The 10,421-nt window shown below is 32.4% G+C and overlaps 1 protein-coding gene across 1 annotated transcript; it reads right to left on the bottom strand.

Moving 5' to 3' along the window:
* Positions 1 to 4,091: 4,091 nt before the first annotated feature.
* LOC143593965 (7-deoxyloganetin glucosyltransferase-like) lies at positions 4,092 to 8,313 on the bottom strand. Its single transcript, XM_077073411.1, has 2 exons — positions 7,812 to 8,313; positions 4,092 to 5,032 (listed from the first exon to the last, which is right to left on the bottom strand). The coding sequence occupies exons 1-2, from the start codon at positions 8,311 to 8,313 to the stop codon at positions 4,092 to 4,094; spliced, it is 1,443 nt and encodes a 480-aa protein (XP_076929526.1).
* Positions 8,314 to 10,421: the final 2,108 nt, after the last annotated feature.

Raw genomic sequence — 10,421 nt, 5'->3', positions numbered from 1 at the left:
GATAATTAATAAACTCATGCTATCAAATAGAGTTATTCTAGATTTAGTTTTCCCTAAAACTAATCTAATATCTAGAAAATAATCAAAATAACTCCTAAAATGCATGCATTTCTTCTAAATTCTAACTATAAGGTTAAATGACATTATTGAATACATCATATGTACAATATCATGACATGACCCATAAAAAAATAAGTATAATTTTTCCAGTACATTATACACTAAATTTTCAATAGTACAATTTGATGCCTTAAGAGTCAACTATAACACTCAGAAGTACCAAAGGAAAATGAGTGTGTTGATCAGCAACATATGTACAAGAAAAGAAATATCTAGTACTGGAAATTAAGATGTTATTCAACTCACCACCACTAAAACCTAAAAGAGGACAATTCTAAGGTTCATAAACAAAATACAAGTATAACTTTTAGTTTTAAGTTCTCTAAAGAGAAGCCTCAATGCATATATATGTCATTATACTAGGCATAAGCAACTAGATTTTCCATAATTTAAAAGAACTGTTAGTTAAAATCAGTAGTCACATATTCATAATATTTAAGTCTGCTAATTCTATATTCCAATTAATACATGATATGTTGATTCTAGTTCTTTATATGTTTCCTTACCAAAAATCAACGAATAACTAACATGAGTGTTGGTGACAAAATTAAATGTTTAAGTTATCATAAACCATAATAAACTGTTCTAGTTATGCTTTAGGATACCTTATGAATTCTGGTGTTTAATCAGAATTTTAGTATCAATACTTAAGCTGCGTTATGACAGTTTTGAGGTTTGCATAGCCAACATAAAGTCACTCTTACATTAAACTCTCATATATTATTTGTTATCAATATTTGGATAGAACTAGATGATACTATAAACTTTCACAACTTTTGTTATCATGCAAATGTGAACTTAACAAAAGACAAATTAGACCTATAAACGTCATCCATTGAAACCAAAATTTCATGAGAAATCATGACATGGTTGATGAGGATGAGTTTTCATCTAATCTCATTCTAAGTGATTTTAAAATCATGTGTTAGATGCCATAAGCCTTACTAGGCTTAAGGAATAAGTATGGGTCCACCCAAAGTTATATTTCACTGACATTCGTAGAACTTTTCCAAATGGAATATTCAGACATAAGTTGTCATTTAACGACTATTTACTTGTATCTAATCTGACTTCTATAGTCCACGGTCTTAAAGAGATCCATTCATATATACTTAACATGCTTCCTTCTAAATATGTCCCTAAGTTTCTTATGACATATGGACGTTAAGGAAATCAAACCAAGTCTAGTTTATGAATGAAATGTTCCTACGTCACGTACATCATTGAAACTTCTCATGTAGCTTTCAAAGAGATTCGAAGATCACTGGGAGCATTAAGTGTCTTAATCATAACTTGTAAGATTTGTAAAAGGTGGGGGTGAAAACTTGATATTAGCTCAATTACACCTCTTGTACAAGACATTGCTCCAACACAAAATTGTTTCATCATAACTTATCTCCTTAGAATTCAACAATACTCTTACAAAAGTTTCATTGATACTTAAATATGGGCATAATCAGATTTCTTATCATAACTAAAATAATCCTCAAAACAAGAGAAACTACAACGACTAGTTTCTCCATTAGAATCTATTGGTCTTTAAATATTGACCCTAAGCATGCCAATTTCCTAAAGGTTTCTAAGGTCAGTTGGAGCAGTAAAAGTCCTTAAAATGACTTATCAAAAGTACAAGAGGCGGGGGGGAAAGAGTCATTAAATTTTACTCCAAATTTAACTCCGATTACACCTCTTATACACTATACTGCACCAACTCTTATACACTTAGAATTCTGAAAATGATAACAACCTAAACAAGAGCTAATCCATAAAAACTGAAACTTCTAATAAACCCAATAATTAACTCAGGAGGTCATCTAGGTTTTAAAAACCTACTAACTTTGATGATTACATAACCTCTTTAACTAAAGACACTAAGAATCACGATTGATTATTAAAGATTATATTCAAAAGGGAATAAATCATCAAAGAATCTTTCCCATATTACAAAAGATTTCTTTGAGGATCATCATTGTTGTTCAAGTAGCTTATAATATTTAAGAGCTACATTACATGAGCATTTAAACAACTTTTCCTAACAACTGGCTTGCATATTTACATGTTCATAAAGCAATTTAAAGTTCTAAACTGAAGGTCAAAGAACACTTAGTCTGTAAGTCAATATATTCTATTTATGGGTTAATGCAAACATTAGAAATGTGATGAAACCTTTATACAATAATTTTCATCAACAACTAAGTGGATCAATGTACCTACATCAAGATGAGTGGGAACAACAAAAAAAAACAAACTTGTCCTTATATAGATGACATTCTTTTGACAAGCATATATTACATAAGTCTAAGTATTGTTTGTACATACTTTGATATGATAAATCTCAAAAGATATCTCTTACGTGATAGATATCATAACATACTAAGATAGACCCGAAGGGACATTATTTTTGTTCTATAAGTATTAACTTAAAAGGGTCATTGTACATGTAACACACAATAACGCTCTCCTTTAGAGGATAATAGGATCACTGAGATTATTTCCTTGTGCTTCATTAAGTAGAATCCGTCTATACTCGTTCTGATATTACTCGAATTGTAACACACTAGATATGTCTAGATTAACGCGAAGCATCTAAAAGAGTATTAAAATATCTTTAAAGGAAACGAGGGACTATAATTTAAAAGAATAAGTGAGAATTCAAACCGGTTGATTACTCTAAACTTCGTTATATTCAAAAATAAGAAAATCTAATTTTCAGGATATATTCTTATGTCAGAAGATAATCTATCTCATGGAGGAGTCATAATAAACTGATAACAACAATCTAAATTTTAACGACATAATATGTTGATTAAATCTCAACGCAATTGTCAATAAATGTTGTTGAAAATTTATCATTGGACTCATAAGTTTATTAACTCTATATAAATTATATATTGAAGACTTATTGTGATAAAGTCAGCTACCATGTTTTCTCAAACAGTAACAGTTCGAGAGGTGCTGCATCCAATTTCAATATGAAATAAATTATTCGTTTATGAACGAATTGAGGAAACTAAATTCTCATATCAAATACATTCATGATATGCTTAAGGATCCTATAACTAAAGGTCTATTACCCATAAGTCTTATGAAAGCGCTTATAATAAAGACGAGATTATTTATGACCATGTATAATAGTATATCGTTATATGAATGACCAATTATTATTGACTAATTATTAATTTTCCTCATCAGTTTTGATTTGTATGTCTCTTAATATGTTCTGCATGCGTAATGACATATAGACAAATTAATATACAAATCAAATATTTGAAGGGCTTACTTATAAAATTTTGATCATAACTACTTAGGTTTTAAACAAGGACTGCAGTATAATTAATGGGGGTCTTGAGCTGATGTTCAATTCAATGACTGTATTTCTCTGCTCCAGTTTGAGTTTAAAGCTAAAATAAGTGTTAAAATCTGCAGACTAATCTAACGCTCATAATAAATGATTATTCGGCCAAGTGGGAGAATGTAAGAATAAATATATGGATATATATATATATATATTTATGTATGGCCATCATTATCATTTATATAATAATATATCAAAATAATTAAATTATACCTTATTATTATATTAGCTGGGTAATTGTTGATGGACCATATTGCCATTACTTGCTAATCAAGGGTTTCCCTTTGGGTGTATATAAATACATGGAAGAGATTAATTAACATCATAAGAAAAACCTAACTCTCATATTAAGTAATTCGTGACCCCTATATCTCTCAATAATTCGGTTTCCTCAAGAACCCTAATCCCCATCACTAACATACATCCTAATGGGGAACTCGACCAAGCTGACTATCATGTCGTCTACATCTTTCTCCGACGGTTACTACTTCCCCTATTGTAACAGGTATGTTTTACTTATGGGTTTATCATAACATTAATGTTTTCTATTACATACGTGAAGAACTGATCAATAGTATGTACATAAAAAAAACACAAGCATAAAGTATACTAAGGATCATTTTGATGAAGTTTGCATGAGACTAATTATCTTCTCTAAGTTGGCTATAGATGAACCAGAAGGCAAGACACATGCTTTCTCAGCCTTCTTCTTTAGTTCAACAATTCTTTTTCTCATTAGTTTCCCTTTTTCTCCTTCCATCAACTCAATCACTTGCTTTTTAACTTCCTCACTCTTGACATTGTTGTCAATCTCCATGGCAATCTCCCACTTGTTGCAACTCAACCAGCAATTCGGTTGTTGATCAGCATAAAACGGCCAACAAATCATTGGGACTCCATAAGAAATACTTTCAATTGTCGAATTCCATCCACTATGCGTTAAAAACCCTTCTATTGACGGGTGGTTAAGAACTTGTTCCTGTGGGCACCAAGCAGCCAACAAGCCTCTACCTCTTATCTCCGTCAGCAACTCGGGTGGAAGAACAACAGCCTCACCAATCACAAGGTCGGGACGTATTATCCACAAGAATGAATAGTTGCTTTTCGCAAGTCCCCATCCAAACTCGACTAGTTGTTGAGACGTCATGACTGTGATACTACCAAAGTTCACATAAAGAACCGATAACGGTTCTTTTGAGTCTAGCCATTTTAAACATTCGGGCTCTTCTTTCCAAAGGTTTGATTTGATGGATGCTAGAGTTTTGTCTACAACATTGTTTTCGAGTATATGTAACGGGCCAATTCCATAGCAAGTAGGAAACTTCGAAGAGATCGTCTCTAAAATGTCACAATCAAGTTCATCAAAAGTATTAAAAAAGATAGGGCATGATGTCGATTTTGCTCTCTCTAATTGTAAACAAAAATAGTGAACCATGCACTCATCACCGGGGTTGATACATCTAATCCAAGGAGGGATATCTTTTAGACGTATGCCACTCATGGTAGGTATACAGTCTAGAACTGTATCCAAGTACCCATTTAGTAAATAGCTCGGATCTGTATATCAAAAAGAAAACATGATATTAGCATCAAGTTAGCAAGAAAAATGGTAACTTATACAAAATTATGTACAATATTTGATCAAGATATGGTTTGTTTTATTTTGAAATATATAAACAAAATTATACAACTTTTGTTTTCGGTGTTGAATTGCAAGACACTTTGTGTGTAATTCTTGTCCTTGGTTCGCTGGTCAGACAAGAAAAGGAGACAAGATCCGATTACATAAACCGAGTCCTACCCTTCTGTTTCAAATAGCAAGTTAATCCGAAGCTAAACCAGGTGTTGTAAAGATCAGTTGACAATCAAGAACGGCTTGTTGCTAATAAACTACTTCTCATAAACAACTTGAAGAAGAATTACTGTTTAAGTTCACCAAAATTTGAAAAGAATTGAGTATTCTGGTCCAAGACATCGAAAAAAACGGTGTTGGTTGTGGCATTCGTCATTTTCAAACCCGAAACTCGACCCGTTTTAAAATTTCAATAATAATTCGGATCCACTTTTGTTAATGGAAGAATAAATTTTTCATGTTCATTTATGATTTAGTGTTTGATTTATGATATTATGTTTATGTGATGTTACAATTTTGATCGCAAGTTCTATTCCATGTATTTTAAACTTAAATTGCATTTAATCAAAGTCCAGGGTGAAAGTGTCAAAAATCTAAACTTTCTGCTTAATTCGGTATGTCACAGATCGCAAAGGATCTCTCATTCTCCTTTCGCGACACACAACGATCTTAGGGCTCCATCACGACTCCAATTGGGTTATGATATGCGAAACTCTTCAAACCTCCCCCCCCCCCCCCCCCAATATCCTTTGCGACGACGCTAAGATCACCCAGAACACGTGAGACCCATCTAGGTCCCGCGTCGCGAAACATATGGCTTTGGCCGTTCGCGACACACGACGCAGGCCTAGACATGCGTAAATGAGCCTGTCTCAAGCCTAATTTTCAAATCTTTTGACAGTTTCCCATGAACCTTGACCTATTAAATCCGCTCAAGCTTAGTTATTAACGAAATTTGGGTCTATAAATTGAACCCTAAACCTCTGCAAACACTTTGCCATACTCAATTTTACTTCCAAAAGTCAAACCCGTCCTCAAGTCTCGTTTTTCTAGTGCCTTGGCCCTTGTGTACCTTATTATTTCTCTCTTTCTTTCTATCTTTTTTTTTTAATTTTATTTTGTATATTATCATAACCCATTTTGTCAAAATCTATTAACGAGTGGTGGTGCATCAATTCTACCTTTGACTCGTTAGAATGGTTTATGAACGATGTTTTGGTTCTTCTTTATCAAACAAGTAATATGACCTTTTGAACAAAAATAAATGTAATTTTCTTAAAAAATAAATTCGGGCCTAAAAAAATGATTGGACCGGAGGCAGTACACCTACACATGTGACCTCTGTTAACACTACTCACACAGTCACTCACATTCACCCAATCCCATACCGACTACAGTTTTGAAAGAAATATACTCTTTTTTAACACCTTTTCAAATTTTCAATAGTTTTCAACAAATACAATATATGCAATTTCTTTTTGTAAAACGAGATATTTGAAATAAAGATTTGTTTCTACGACTAAATACACCAATATCTTTTCTAGAAAAAAAAAAACTTTAGTAAACGTAAACAATTTGTTTTCTACAATCACTTTTAATGATGACTCCACAATTTAATCTATATTCTATTATATCTTAACCTTATCTAGATAAACAAAACCCTTAAAAACTCTCCGGTTGTTCCTCACATCCTCTCAAGTCACCGGATAACTTTATTTGTAAATGGAGGCTTCTCATATTTTTACCCGAATTCACCGGTATGGATTTTACCAAACTCAGAGGTTATAACATCTCATTAAATTAAAAATTAATCTTATTAAATATTTGATATAAAAATCCTATAAAATAGAGATGTACTAAAATTTAATATCCAATTTTTTTTAAAAAAAGATACTTTTTAAAAAATATTTATTATTTTAAAATAATTTTATAGTAAAAAAAATAAACAAGTCATGGGTCTCACCAAACTAGATAACTTTTAAATGGGGTATAACATATCATTTATATGTGAAACTCTTTTATCATCAAACCCTAAATATATTAATAACTTCCTTAAACTAAATAAAATTAAAATCCAAAAAATTAGAAATGAAAAATATAAAACAACCCTTCGTAATATTGGGGATAAAACTTAGTAAGATATAAATAAGGCAAATTGTGTAGCAAATTGTGGTTTGCAAATAATAATCTCACATGATAATATATCCTTGTAGTAAGTCCCATATTTTCCACATTTTTGTCTTATTGAACCTCCATTAAAAAAACTTAACGACAATAAGTTTCATCTGAATTTAAAACTGATGTTTTATCGGAAGAAGGACAGATGATTGATGTAAAACTTAGCTTAAAACAGTGATTTAATTTGGGTGTTTGAACTTCTAATTAACAAAAAATCAAGCTATTTGAATCATTGTTTCGAGTTAAGTTTCACATCAATTGACTCGTATATTTTTTCAGATCAAAAGCCCTAAAAGCTCTGTTTGAAATTTAAATAAAACTTAATGCCGCTATGTTTTTTTTAAACGGTGGTCCAATGAGACAAATATATTTGGACTGCGGGATTAGCTTACAGTAGTAATATTCTCATGTGGGATTATTAATGGTTAACTGCACAAAGATGAGATTATTAAAATCCAATTTATTAAATATTCAACAAGGTACTATTTAAAGATATTGAAAAGAAAACTATGATGAATTAGCTACCTTTAAGGGGCAACAATCCCTTCTCCAAAAGATTGGAAAACTGATCGTAACATAATAACGAACCCGCTCCTGCTGTCCATAAGAGAAACTCGGGAACACCCAGATCCGAGGCAACGCCGTGGGTGAAGCCCATAAGCATGTCAGCTACTATACAAGTCACTGGTGAATACAAAGCATTTACTTTGGTAATTAGGGTCCTAAACGGCCCCTCAAAATTTTCCTCAAGTGCATGGGCTAACGATGAAGCTTCCGGCGTAGCATCAGGGTTTTGTGGCGGCGGAAGACCATCAGGAATGGTCTCGAACCGAAAGGTAGGGAGGCCATGCATAGCTTCAGGACCCAGATATCTAACGAGACGTTGGTGGTTAAATACGGTGTTCACAAAGGTGATAAGAAAGCCTTTTGAGTGTAGGATTTTGGCTAGTTTTAACATTGGATTAATATGACCTTGTAGTGGGATTGGTATGCACAAGGCATGTGGCTTCTCTCGTTCAAAATCCATGAAAGATTCACAAATATGCATCTCAAAAATATATTTTTCTTTGGTATTATATTGTTGAGAAAAGTTGTAATTGAGTAGACATAAAGAGGGTAACCATGGAATATCGGTTCCCATTGTTTGGAGCTATTTTGTTGTTAGACTAATTAACTTACTTTTTTATTTATTTTTCTAAATGAGACATGAAACTTTATCGTATAAATAAAGCTTTAATTGACTAAATAGTTTCCAGTTTCCACTCGGTGATTCATTGTATCGGCCCAGGCCGGCCACCATCATTGACTAAATAATTTCCACTCATAAATATGTTGGTAATAAGACCAGCCACGTTCCGTCAGTTCATCGACGCAAATTTAATTGGTATTGATTAACTAGGTTACAATAACAATGATAATTCCAAATGAGTAAACGTTCTAAATAGAATTTAATAACTTGGTTACGATGATAATTCCAAATGAGTAAACATTCTAAATAGAATTTAATAGAACTGACACTCATATAGCTTATAAAGAAAAAAAAACATTTTTAACCGATGTGTCTCAGTTGGTAAAACCTGCATGATGCGTCTGCAAGTCGATACGAATTTGGTTGGTATTTGGTTACGACATTGGAACTAAACCAAAAAATAAATCCGTCAACGTCAAAATACTAAAAATTAACATATTTAAAACAAAAATAATAAATAAAACAAAATTTGTGTGTTGCAGTGGCGAACCGACGCAAATCCGGCCTATACCGGGTTATGACACCAGAACTAAACAAAAAAAATTCACGGATAACTCTTGACTGCAAGTTTTACACGCGCTAACACACCAAACTCACACATGCGCAGTGTAATATATTTATTAAAGATGATAAAATTGTAAAGAAGGCTCCCCTTGATGGATCTTTTAGACTAATGGCTTGCCAACAGGCACGACAAGTAGAGTTTCTTTGACGTCTATTATCAAAAAATTATCAAACCTGTAACAGTTTAGGCAATTTGTTATCAGATTTTGGAAGTTTACCAATTCACTAACAAATTAACTTAACTATAATATGTTCCTTGTTCTTGTGAGCGCATATGTTGTTCATGACATATGCGCCGCATATGATATACGTCGTATGTGTTATACGGCCAACATATGCACTGCGTATGATAGTATATATATACTTTGTTTGCTTTCATTTGTATATAATTTTGATTTCAGAGCAATAAAATTCCCTCTCTTCTTCTTTTTAGTTTTCTTTCGTTTTATCGGTTTTATACCGTCACATGGTATCAGAGCATGGTTATTAATGTCTACTCTTCGTTTTAAACCGGTTTTTCAATCTTTATCCGGTTTTTCTTTCTTCATAAGTTGATATCTCTTGATTCTTGATCTTTTGATCATTCTCTTTGATTTGTTTCTCTTTATCAGCTGGTTTTCATCTTGTTTCTTCCATGTATTCCTTCTTTTTCATCTCTTTTGTTTTTTTCTCGAGGTTTTCATAGTCAAAATTTCTTCAAATTTGCACCAATCGTTTCTTATACATTCGTGTTTAATCCTACCAAATTTCATCCAATTCATTCACAAAATTATATTCAAAATGTCAAAATTTCTCCTTTCACTCCAGCACATATGTTCTTAAACATATGCGCCGTATAAGTTCTTTCTTTCTTCAGCGTATATGTGTTCATCTCATACATATGCGCCGCATAACATATGCTATATGGAAGAAACGTAAATTTTAACTATATCTTTTGCATATAATGTTTCTTAATTGTGAAGAAACTATTTCTGACTTATATCTTCTTGTATGTAAAAGCTTATGTTTCTTAATCATGAAGAAACATTAATTTGATCATAACTTTCTATTCATGAGAAGTTATATTATTGCTTAAATATGATCAAGGTTTGGCTATAGCCCCGACTATGGTCTAAGCCATATAATAATAAAATAATACTTGGACAGAACCCCTACCTTAATAAGTACTCGGGAATGTTAATACTAATACAGAATGACAGTTAGATTGGCAGAACCTTGTTTCCTATTCGCTTAACTGATCTACGACGTGTCAGAACTCCGATTCTCGCACGAATTTGAAGAAAACTGAACCTCGAACTTCACGACAGCCAGGCACGATCTCC

The sequence above is a fragment of the Bidens hawaiensis genome, unplaced genomic scaffold (genome assembly GCF_021521415.1).
Source record: "Bidens hawaiensis isolate Kalapana, Puna unplaced genomic scaffold, B.hawaiensis_p1.1 tig00042953_1, whole genome shotgun sequence".
In the NCBI taxonomy this organism is placed as follows: domain Eukaryota; kingdom Viridiplantae; phylum Streptophyta; class Magnoliopsida; order Asterales; family Asteraceae; genus Bidens; species Bidens hawaiensis.
The sequence above is the reverse complement of the archived record's forward strand: the minus strand, read 5'-3'. Positions and strand labels throughout refer to the sequence as shown.